The sequence below is a fragment of the Pygocentrus nattereri genome, chromosome 3 (assembly GCF_015220715.1).
Source record: "Pygocentrus nattereri isolate fPygNat1 chromosome 3, fPygNat1.pri, whole genome shotgun sequence".
Classification (NCBI taxonomy): domain Eukaryota; kingdom Metazoa; phylum Chordata; class Actinopteri; order Characiformes; family Serrasalmidae; genus Pygocentrus; species Pygocentrus nattereri.
Genome location: NC_051213.1, coordinates 5,915,106 through 5,927,352, shown reverse-complemented (window position 1 = coordinate 5,927,352; position 12,247 = coordinate 5,915,106). Strand labels below are relative to the sequence as shown.

Genomic DNA, 12,247 nt, shown 5'->3' with positions numbered 1-12,247 from the left:
TCAATCCAGTATGAATCTGCAGTGTGTAGTTTTACAGTCTGACTGTAATAATTGTGGAGTGATTTTAATCCAGTATGAATCTGCAGTGTGTAGTTTTACAGTCTGACAGTAATAATTGTGGAGTGATTTCAATCCAGTATGAATCTGCAGTGTGTAGTTTTACAGTCTGACTGTAATAATTGTGGAGTGATTTTAATCCAGTATGAATCTGCAGTGTGTAGTTTTACGGTCTGACTGTAATAATTGTGGAGTGATTTTAATCCAGTATGAATCTGCAGTGTGTAGTTTTACGGTCTGACTGTAATAATTGTGGAGTGATTTTAATCCAGTATGAATCTGCAGTGTGTAGTTTTACAGTCTGAACATAATAATTGTGGAGTGATTTTAATCCAGTATGAATCTGCAGTGTGTAGTTTTACAGTCTGACTGTAATAATTGTGGAGTGATTTTAATCCAGTATGAATCTGCAGTGTGTAGTTTTACAGTCTGACTGTAATAATTGTGGAGTGATTTTAATCCAGTATGAACCTGCAGTGTGTGTAGTTTTACAGTCTGACTGTAATAATTGTGGAGTGATTATAATCCAGTATGAATCTGCAGTGTGTAGTTTTACAGTCTGAACATAATAATTGTGGAGTGATTTTAATCCAGTATGAATCTGCAGTGTGTAGTTTTACAGTCTGACTGTAATAATTGTGGAGTGATTTTAATCCAGTATGAATCTGCAGTGTGTAGTTTTACAGTCTGACTGTAATAATTGTGGAGTGATTTTAATCCAGTATGAACCTGCAGTGTGTGTAGTTTTACAGTCTGACTGTAATAATTGTGGAGTGATTATAATCCAGTATGAATCTGCAGTGTGTAGTTTTACAGTCTGACTGTAATAATTGTGGAGTGATTTTAATCCAGTATGAATCTGCAGTGTGTAGTTTTACAGTCTGACTGTAATAATTGTGGAGTGATTTTAATCCAGTATGAATCTGCAGTGTGTAGTTTTACAGTCTGACTGTAATAATTGTGGAGTGATTTTAATCCAGTATGAATCTGCAGTGTGTAGTTTTACAGTCTGACTGTAATAATTGTGGAGTGATTTTAATCCAGTATGAATCTGCAGTGTGTGTAGTTTTACAGTCTGACCGTAATAATTGTGGAGTGATTTTAATCCAGTATGAATCTGCAGTGTGTAGTTTTACAGTCTGACTGTAATAATTGTGGAGTGATTTTAATCCAGTATGAATCTGCAGTGTGTAGTTTTACAGTCTGACGGTAATAATTGTGCAGGGATTTTAATCCAGTATGAATCTGCAGTGTGTAGTTTTACAGTCTGACTGTAATAATTGTGGAGTGATTTTAATCCAGTATGAATCTGCAGTGTGTGTAGTTTTACAGTCTGACTGTAATAATTGTGGAGTGATTTTAATCCAGTATGAATCTGCAGTGTGTAGTTTTACAGTCTGACTGTAATAATTGTGGAGTGATTTTAATCCAGTATGAATCTGCAGTGTGTAGTTTTACAGTCTGACTGTAATAATTGTGGAGTGATTTTAATCCAGTATGAATCTGCAGTGTGTAGTTTTACAGTCTGACTGTAATAATTGTGGAGTGATTTTAATCCAATATGAATCTGCAGTGTGTAGTTTTACAGTCTGACTGTAATAATTGTGGAGTGATTTTAATCCAGTATGAATCTGCATTACAGTCTCCAGCAGTGCTTTACATTCATACTGGTTGCTGATTATTACTTGTTAATAAAGGCTGCATTTTAAGGGGTTAACTTATGAATTTCTTTTCTAACATCTCCAGACTCCTTACGTCTCACGATTCTTGAGTCAGATTCTGGTACTAAAACGGAGAGGTCCAAGTCCTACGATGAGGGTTTGGATAACTTCCGGGAAGAAGGACGCGGGTAAGATTTTAAATATTCACATCAAAGTCATTCATCTTGTTATAGCAAAGCTACTAATGTCTTACTTAAGCAAGAGAACAAGAGAGGAGAGGGTGTGTTATCATGAAATAACTCCCTCCTCGAGTGTCTCTACTGCTTTAATACAGCAGTTAAATAAATACAGTAAGAAATGAATAAACTGGCCGTGAACGCGGCTTTAATATGTTTTTAACGTTCAGCTCCTTCCTCCTAATTATAGCTCCTTAACGAGCAGCTTGTTGCTACGTCAGAGTAACGAGCTCCGCCCACTCGCTGCTCAGCCGGCAGTTCGTTCTCCAGCTCCTTACACTAAATTCCCAAACTGTCGTCACCACTGAGCAGATTTTCAGTCGGCAGCTGTGACAGAAGAACAGCTGAAGAACCAGGAAGCAGCCAGAAATGAACCAAACACCATTCGCCAGACGTGTCTGATCTTCAGAGTCGGACCAAATCAGACTGAGATATAAATCTGACCCAATATCAGGTTCAGCTCAGTTTGGTCAGTTTGTCCAGATCAGTATTAATGTTGTTTTGTTCCAGCCGGTCTGTAAAGCTTCTTACAGCCCGTTTGGCGAATGGTTTATATTTATAATTTATAATATTGATGAATTGAATTAATACATTTATTACTGTCTTATGAGAGAGAGTGTGAACCTGCGTTCTTTTTTCTAGTGGCAGTAAGGTCCTTGTGTTGGGTGCTACACTAGTGATGAGTGGTGTCACCCCAGTGATGCCTGCGATGTTACAGTAATGATGTGCATTTTATCTGCCTGTTCAGGAGATCGTTGAAGCACCTCCCAGGTCTGAGAGGACTAAGGAAGGTGAGCACAGCTTCTACCAACACTGTATTGCTCAATATTACACAGTATAGCGTAGAAAATGTGGGTTTGTTTGTGTTTTTGGTTAATTTTTTATATTTTATATTCATAATAAATTCATATCAAATAAACTGATGAATTTCTGGAGGTTTGTATATGGAAAGGTGTTATTATTGCCTTGTTTGTGAAAAGGTTCTTAAATTATCTGCAGTACAACTTTACTATGCTTCACAATTAAACAATTATAATGGTGATAATGTGTTGTAACAAGCTGGGATTAATATTATTTGACTAACACTGTTAGATGAATAATAGGAAATATGAGAGAAAACACAAGTGAGAGAACCAACTTGTGTAAAGTTTGGATACACTGTAGAACTGTGTGGATGATTGTGAGAATGCTAGAACAGAGCGAAAGGGAAAGAATATGCAAATGAAAAGCAACAGTGTGAATCTGGGAGAATATTCTAGAACGGTGTGAATTTGGGAGAACATTCTAGAACATTGTGAATGGGGAAGAATGTGAATGAAAGGCAACATTCTAGAACGGTGTGAATTTGGGAGAACATTCTAGAACATTGTGAATGGGGAAGAATGTGAATGAAAGGCAACATTCTAGAACGGTGTGAATTTGGGAGAACATTCTAGAACACTGTGAATGGGGAAGAATATGCGAATGAAAACAACATTCTAGAACAGTGACTGAAAGACTGTCCTAGAACAGTGTGAGTAGTAGTCAACATTCTATAAAATCTGAATGGAAAACATTCTAGAGCAGTGTATGTATGGAAAGTGGGGAATAGAAGACCACCTTTCAGAACAGTGTGAATGGAACATTTTAGGACTGTATGAATGGGAACCAAGATCTAGAAAAGAGTGGCTGGGAGCAGAATAGAGCAGCGCAAATAGGGAGAACATTATTTAGCAGAGTGGTCTGGAATAACATTCTAGAAACATTCTACCAGGATAGCAATTAAAATCTGATTTATCGTGCATGTATATGAGCAAAGTACTCGTGTAATGTGTTGTAGGCTGTGGATAGATCCTCCGAAGACTCCGGCTCCAGGAGAGACTCTTCATCAGACATCTTTAGTGACGCTACAAAGGAGGGACTACTGCACTTCCGCCAGCTCAACTCAGATAAGAGCAAGGTAACACACACACACACACACACACACACACACACACTGACCACACCTTGACACCATAACTCATGATATTTATAGATCTACTTTCTTTAAATGTTTTACTTTAATAAAATCTGTCAAAAATAAAACACAATCAGCTTGGCTAGATGGCTTTTACTTGGTATTATATTAGATGCTAAAGAAAACCTATTTTTCTTTATTTACTGTATATAATTGGTGTTATCAAATTAACATGTTTAACAAGTTAAGTAAATGTAAAATATCTTTATTGTGCAAAACAGCTAGTGTGCTAGTGGACACACAGGCCCGGGTAGTGGGCTGCTGTGCTAAAGGCTAAATCGAGGCTAAAGGCCTCATTACACCAAGAGCCTGGCAGTTCCTTCTGGTCTCTCAGCCACATTAACTGAGTCTGTAAGTGACCACGCAGTGGCAGATGAGTGATTACTGACAGAAGCAGCTCAGGTAAACGGCTCCATTAGCCTGTTCTTAACACCAAGATCTGCCGTTACAGATTCTGCCATGAGCACTTTTGCCGCTGCTTGTCGTTCCACACCAGTGACGCGTTGCTACGTTTTGTCTACTGGCACGAATGCACGCGTCAGATGTTGCTTAGTGGTATTGGTCATAGGTATCAGTGTCCCCTGATATGTACAGTTGTTTTTATGATATTTCACTTTTAATGTTTTATCACCAAGACCTTCTATCCTCTGTAATACTTTTACCTGTTCGCTTAATCATTTCTCTACTTCGATACCTCATGGTTTGCAGCGTGTGGGGAGTGGCATGCGGCCGTGGAAGCAGATGTACGCCGTGCTCCGGGGCCACTCGCTTTGTTTATTTAAGGATAAGAAGGAGGCTCAAGCCCATGCCAGCTCGCAGGCTGAGGACGAGCCCCTGCCGATCAGCATCAAAGCCTGCCTGATAGACATCTCCTATAGCGAGACGAAGCGCAAGAACGTCCTGCGGCTGACCACGTCGGACTGCGAGTACCTGTTCCAGGCGGAGGACAGGGAGGACATGCTGTCCTGGATCAGAGCCATCCAGGAGAACAGCAACCTGGACGAGGAGGTGAGATTCTACAAAACACAAAGAACCTGCCTTTCAAATCAGATTCAAGCCACTTTCATTTGCGCTCTTAGATTAGAAAGGCTCATCATTTCTCATGATGGCAATTGAACAATTCTAATCGGTGACTATTCACTTTTATTTAATGTTAGAAACATTAGCGCGATTGACTGAACCAGTTTTCTTTCCTTCTTCTTTCAGCAGAACATCGTGCATCTCTGAGTCTGTGCACACTAAAGCAGCAGTGATTGGTTATTGTGCATGTCAGTCAGACGGCCTGTTCTTGTAAGCTGTAAAAGATGGGAAGAAGTATTTCATGCAAGACAGAAGTATGGAGCCCCCTAAGGGGCCGTGGTTTAAAAATAAATAAATAAATGAAGTTATTACATTGCATTCCCTCACAAAGGATATGCTCATCAGACAGCAAGCAAACGTAGGACCAGAGGTGCCCAGCGACACTGCCTACATTAGAGCCTTGTTTTTGGCATAGCTAACGTTTGGGGCAGTCATGGGCTGGAGGTTAGGGATCCAGCCTCGTGACCGGAAGGTTGCCGGTTCGATCCCCAGAGCCGACAGCGCATGACTGAGGTGTCCTTGAGCAAGACACCTAACCCCCAACTGCTCCCCAGGCGCTGCGGATTGGGCTGCCCACCGCTCCGGGCAAGTGTGCGCACTGCCCCCTAGTGTGTGTGCTCACTAGTGTGTATGTGGTGTTTCATTTCATGGATGGGTTAAATGCGGAGGTGGAATTTCCCTGTTGTGGGACTAATAAGTGTCTATTAATATGAAGGAAAAAAAAACTTAATAAAAGCTGTTTCGCCAGTCTGTGCTGGATTTATTGTGTGAGGGAATGCGTATTTTTTTGCAAGGGAATGCAAAACATTTGCGAGGCAGCGCATTTTATTTGCGAGGGAACGCTCATTTTTATTTATTTTTAAAATTTATTTATTAAGAACCACGGCCCCTTAGGGGCTCAGTACAAAAGAAACAAGCCAAATGTTGTAAAGTGCAAATCAGACATTCTTTCCTTTTCACAGAACAAGCAAATGGTGACTCTTCAAAAAAAATGTAGAGCAGTGAAAACGGTGTGGAGAGCTTTATCGCGTCATTCAGCAGCTGAAACTTTGAGCTCTTCCACATATAACTCAGATCATTTGTAGCCTTGAGCCCTGTTTGTGGTGGGCAGAGCTGTTGTCATGCTAGCTACACTAATGCTCACCAGGCCTTCTGTCCTAGTTAGCTGCAATGTTTATCATTTAGCAGTTGTTGGATAGATGGTTTAACCTTTACTGAGTAATGCCTACTCTTATTGCCCTTTTCTGGTCTTGAAGTAACGCAGGACAAGACGTCAAACCTTCTTCTTCTTTCAGCTGCTCCCTTTAGGGGTCACCACAGCGGATCATCTGCCTCCATCTTGCCCTATCCACTGCCTCCTCTACTTTTACACCAACCATCTCCATGTCCACCTTCACTACATCCATAAACCTTCTCTGAGGTCTACCTCTTCTCCTTCTGCCCGGCAGCTCCATCTCCAACATTCTTTGCCCAATATATCCACTATTCCTCCTCAACACAAGTCCAAACCATCTCAACCTGGCCTCTCTGGCTTTATCTCCAAACCGCTCCACCTTCACTGTCCCTCTGATCTGCTCATTTCTAATCTTGTCCATCCTCGTCCCTCCCAACGAAAATCTCAGCATCTTCATCTCCGCCACCTCCAGCTCAGCCTCCTGTCTTTTAGACAGAGCCACAGTCTCCAAACCAAACATCATAGCAGGACGCACTACTGTCTTGCAGGACAAGACGTCAAACAAAGGGCATAAATGCTTTTACATCTCTTACTGCGTTTCTTTCTTATTTCTTTATTTATTTATTTTTTAGAATGCACTGGTTACGAGTACAGACCTCATCAATCGCAAAATAAAGGAGTACAACACTCTCATGAGGTAAACAAGACATGTTCAACATTCCCTTTACCTGACTTTGGAGTTATAAAGTTAATATACAGAACCCTCAGTGCTTCATTTCTTATGTTTAGATTAGTATAGTATTAGTATTTACATGCATTAAAGATCTGAAGGTGGCTAGTATGTCTACAAGGCTTCTGACGTCTGTGTTTATGTTCCAGTCCACCCAGCAGTAAGACGGAGCCGTCTCCGAAGGCCTCTCGGCAGTCTCTGAGTATCAGACACACTCTACTTGGGGGAAAAGGAGAGGGTAAAACCCAGAGCCCCCACTCGCCCAACAAAGAGCACGATAGGAAAGCCATACACAAAGGTAACAGCGCTGAGAAGAACTAAAACTGCCACTAGACCAAGTGCCCCTATGCAAAGACCCTGTTAATGCGATTAAAGAAAAACTATAGACCACGTGCAGCCCTGCTTCTGGAGATCGACCACCTGCTGAGGCGCAGTTTGGTTTTCAGCAGGAATAGGAAGTACTTAAATAACGTTGTTTGCAATTACACATTTCCACCAGAGAGGTCTCCAAATCCCCAAAACTTACATAGTGCAGCTTTAAGTATTTTTTTTATATACAGATGACTTTTCCTTTTTTTCTCTTGCCGTGCTTCTCGTGTATTTTTCTTTTTATATTCATGTTAGAAGGGAAAAAAACTGCTAATTCATCATTGTATAATGACTGGTACTGCCCACTAGTCAGCACATCACACAGATTTTTTAGTCTGGCTGACACAGAGCTCAATACTTTCACTGATCCATCTCATTCATATGATGTTGATCCAGATGACTCAAGCCCACCCAAGGACAAGGGGACGTGGAGAAAAGGAATCCCTGGACTGATGAGGAAGCCTTTTGAGAAGAAGGCCTCTCCGGGTGTGACGTTTGGAGTGAGGCTGGACGACTGCCCTCCTGCTCATACCAACAGGGTAAGAAAACAGGCTACATACCAGCTTCACATAGTGCTGTGTTTTAAATCATCAGTACCAGTACACCTGCAGCGTTATGACTCATTTACAGATAACAGGCGTTACACCCATCATAACGGTTTATTTCATAAAACAGAAATGTCAAGGTTGCTTTCAGTTTTGGACAAACTTCACTCCTAAAAAAAAAAAAAAAGGTTGGGACAGTATGTAAAAGGCATTTAAAAACAAAAGCAGTGATTGGTAAATCCACTTTGCTGAATTTAAATGGAAACCGTACAAGGATAAGATATTTAATCTTTTACCTTAACAACCTCATTGTTTTTGTAAATGTTCTCTCATTATGAAATCGATTGCTGTACTTTTTAAATTGTTTATAGAAAGAAACATGTGAAGTTCAAAAGTCAGGGTCTATCTTGGAAAAGGGAGGGTCCATGGTTTAGGTAACTTGCATATTTTTGGAGATATTAACCTGAAGTACATAAACCCACTTTGGAGCGACGTGTGCTGCCTTCTAGACACGGTTATTTTTTCCAACATCACAACGCAAAGCCACATTCTGCACTTATTACAACAACTTAACCATGTAGTCAAAGAGTGCAGGTGCTGGACCTGCCTGCCCGACGGCTAGATCAGTCTCCCTTTGAAAATACAGGCACATTATGAAGCGTGAAATACGACAGTGGTCCTGTACAGTAGCGCAGATAAAGACTTAACCGAAACATGACGAAACATTTGATGGGATGACTTCAGTCCCCAAATCATTGATACATTATATTGCCAAAAGTATTTACTCGTCTGCCTTCATGCAGATATGAACTTGAATGACATCCCATTCTTAATCCAAAGGGTTTAATATGATGTCGGCCCACCCTTTGCAGCTATAACAGCTTCAATTCTTCTGGGAAGACTTTCCACAAGGGTTAGGAGTGTTTATGGGAATTTTTGACCGTTCTTCCAGAAGCGCATCTGTGAGGTCAGACACTGATGTTGGACGAGAAGGCCTGACTCACAGTCTCCGCTCTAATACATCCCAGAGGTGTTCTATCGGGTTGAGGTCAGGACTCTGTGCAGGCCAGTCAAGTTCTTCCACACCAAACTGGCTCATCCACGTCTTTATGGACCTGCTTTGTGAACTGGTGCATATTCAGTCCCCTGGCAACTGACAAACCCAGACTCGTCCCTCAGATTGCCAGACAGAGAAGCGTGATTGGTCACTCCAGAAAACACGTCTCCACTGCTCTAGAGTCCAGTGGCGGCGCTTTACACCACTGCATTCCACGCTTTGCATTGCGCTTGGTGATGTAAGGCTTGGATGCAGCTGCTTGGCCATGGAAACCCATTCCATGAAGCTCTCTACGCTGTTCTTGAGCTGATCTGAAGGCCACATGAAGTTTGGAGGTCTGTAGCGATTGACTCTGCAGAAAGTCGGTGACCTCTGCGCACTATGCCCCTCAGCATCCGCTGACCGCTCTGTCATTTTACGTGGCCGACCACTTCGTGGCTGAGTTGCTGTCGTTCCCAATCGCTTCCACTTTGTTATAATCCCACTGACAGTTGACTGTGGAATATTTAGTAGTGAGGAAATTTCACGACTGGACTTGCTGCACAGGTGGCATCCGATCACGGCACCACGCTGGAATTCACTGAGCTCCTGAGAGCGACCCATTCTTTCACTAATGTCTGTAGAAGCAGTCTGCAGGCCTAGGGGCTCGGCTTTATACACCTGTGGCCATGGAAGTGACTGGAACACCTGAGTTCAATGATTTGGATGGGCGAGTGAAAACTTTTGGCAATATATTGTAAGTGTTGAGTAAAGAAAAGGTGATTTTCTAATTCTGTTAATGTGTCCTCTGTAAGCTGATGTAAACATAGATAGCAAACAATGTTCTCTTCCAAGCGCGTTAAGCTTTCGAATGATGTGGTGTTAGCAGCAGTTTGAAAAGATGCGGTTGAGCTTGTCGGATGTGGTCGAGCTTCACGCACCTCAGAGCAAACTTTTTTTAATGCTAACAATCCCACAAGCTTGGCAGCGTTGATAGAGGAAAACCTAGCAAGTGAATGGAATTGGAATCATTAAATCAGAAGGAATATTGGACAAAAATCTGCCAAAAAAAATGTGGAGAAAGGTAAATAAATAGTAGTTTTCTATGGCATGTGCCCGTCCCCCGGGCTTCAGCGATGGCCGCAAGAGTGGGGCCAGCAGTAACGTGGGGCCCGAGGTTCGATTGAGGATGAAGCCTAGTGAGGATGGCAGAGAGAGGAGAACTACGAGTGAGTGGGGGACGGTGTGCCAATCCCGAGCACTGCCTCCTGGTCACTATCCCCACCCGGGTCAAACATAAGCAAAATTAAAGTGACCAGGGGCGGCGCCCATCGTGGGGGCTCAGGATTAATGTGCCGTCCCACACTCACTCACGGCCGTCATCGGGGCCCGGGACATAGGGCACGTGCCATAGTTTAACTTCTGGAAATGTGACATTTATAATACTGTGTAAAGTTTCATTAAGAGAAGAAAACTAAGCAATCAAAATGAGCAATTCCAGGGATATAAAACGTTCTTTTAGCCATAGAGTAGCGCAACTAATGAATTCTGTAATGAGCTGGTTCGTTTAGATAGCATAGCAAAACTTTGTGTTTCTCGGTTTTCAGTGTCACACAGGCTGTTTTGTGAGTGTCTGTTTGCTCATTGTGTTTGGACACTGATAGCAATGCAGAGCAATTTTAAATATATGGTGTGTTGGTATTGGCTTCGTTTTCCTTATTGCTGGAAATTTGCCTGTGTAACCAGCACAAATTTGGGTGTGCACCGATATGGGAATAGGGACAGCGCAGACCTGGATTAGCATTACATATGAATGTAACACTTATGTCTGTGTTTACAAATGCAGTAAAAGGAATAACATGTTTATGTTTCAGTGCAGTAGCCCAGGTGTGTGTACAGTGTATCCCTACACTCTCAAAAATAAAGGTTCTAAACGGTCAGTGGGTCAGCTCCCCTCTTGTCACTGGGGTGGGGCCATCAGGGGTCCATCTCAGTCCCTTCAGTCAGGGAACATAACTGAACCATCATCCACTGAAATGATGTGTGGAAATGACTCCACACACCCCGCCTCGCCTCGCCTCCAGGCTTTTACTCTACTGCTCTGTTTTAAAACATTCGGTTATGAAAAGGAACAAATACCAACTTTTTAACCTGGAGAAACTGATTTAAGCTCCACAATCAGACCTTAAAACCACTGCTGGAGCTCTGAGGGAACGTTTATACTGTTTGAACCTTGATGAACGAAAAACGTACCTGCACAGAACCTTCATTACTAACAGTGTAGAATTTAGTAGACTCAGTTTACTGTGCTCACTGTGTGTGTTTTGGCGTGAATGCTGCTGACCGTGCTTGTATATTTTGTGTTTGTGTGCTAGTTTGTGCCTTTGATCGTGGAGGTTTGCTGTAAGCTAGTGGAGGAGAGGGGGCTGGAGTATACGGGCATTTACAGAGTGCCCGGTAACAACGCAGCCATTTCCAGCATGCAGGAGGAGCTGAACAAGGGTGTGGGAGACATTGATATCCAGGAGGACGTGAGTGCTCTTACAAACACCTCCAGCAACACCTACCAACGCTCTCCTAGGGTTTCAGTTTCCCTTGAACTCCTGGTCCCACTGAAACTGGCAGAAAGCTACCAAGTTTGTGTTTTCCTGATATTTATATTTATCTCATACTCAGCCCGTCTCCCTTTTCTGGAGTCTCTCAGACATATAACAGCACAGAAGCCCACCAGCTCTTCATGTCAGGGTGGGTAAAGGATCCCATGGTGTTGAATAAAGAGGAAACCTCCCGTCATAGGAGGGAAATGACACCAGCTAATTAACACAGATGTGATCAGTGTAGACCTTTAGAGAACTTTAGCTGACGTTAACAGCCGAGAGATAAACAGTCGTCCCCCTAACGGAGCTGCAGACCCCCGGTATAACTTTACTCTCTGTTTCTGATTTAAATGACGTCTGAATGGAGAAACATAAACGTTAAATATCAGACTGAATGTCGTGGGTCAGAAAGCGACGTCGTGTCTCGACAGACGTGATTCTGTAAGTTTACTAGTGCGGTTAGTTCAGAGTTCAGCTCCAGTCCTGCAGCCCCTGCACGGCATAACTGTGGTTTCCTGGTTAAAACGCCTGATATTATCAGCTAATCGATCCCTTGTTGAGCTGAACGAGGTGTGAACAGCAGAGAGAAACACTGAACTGTGCAGTGCCAGAGCAGCGGCTCCAAACCTGGAGTGAAAGCACTGAATTAAAGGTCTGTGTGTCTCGTCGCTCAACTTCACGTCTTGCAGGTGAATCGTTCTTAAAGCACAGCTAATTGAAGGCATCGTGCAGCGCAGTCGGCCCCGATTCAGACTCAAAGTGGCAG

At 42.6% G+C, this 12,247-nt stretch overlaps 1 protein-coding gene across 4 annotated transcripts in view; it reads left to right on the top strand.

Annotated features, from left to right (window-relative positions):
* Window positions 1-12,247, top strand: part of LOC108432080 (rho GTPase-activating protein 21) — a 218,291-nt gene that overhangs the window by 187,892 nt on the left and 18,152 nt on the right. For all 4 annotated transcript variants that reach the window (XM_017705672.2, XM_017705689.2, XM_037536773.1 and 1 more), the window contains 8 exons: window positions 1,804-1,906; window positions 2,703-2,745; window positions 3,774-3,893; window positions 4,659-4,958; window positions 6,837-6,901; window positions 7,084-7,232; window positions 7,700-7,842; window positions 11,260-11,415. In XM_017705672.2, the coding sequence (XP_017561161.1) occupies window positions 1,804-1,906; window positions 2,703-2,745; window positions 3,774-3,893; window positions 4,659-4,958; window positions 6,837-6,901; window positions 7,084-7,232; window positions 7,700-7,842; window positions 11,260-11,415 (1,079 nt within the window). The remainder of the gene's footprint in view (window positions 1-1,803; window positions 1,907-2,702; window positions 2,746-3,773; window positions 3,894-4,658; window positions 4,959-6,836; window positions 6,902-7,083; window positions 7,233-7,699; window positions 7,843-11,259; window positions 11,416-12,247) is intronic.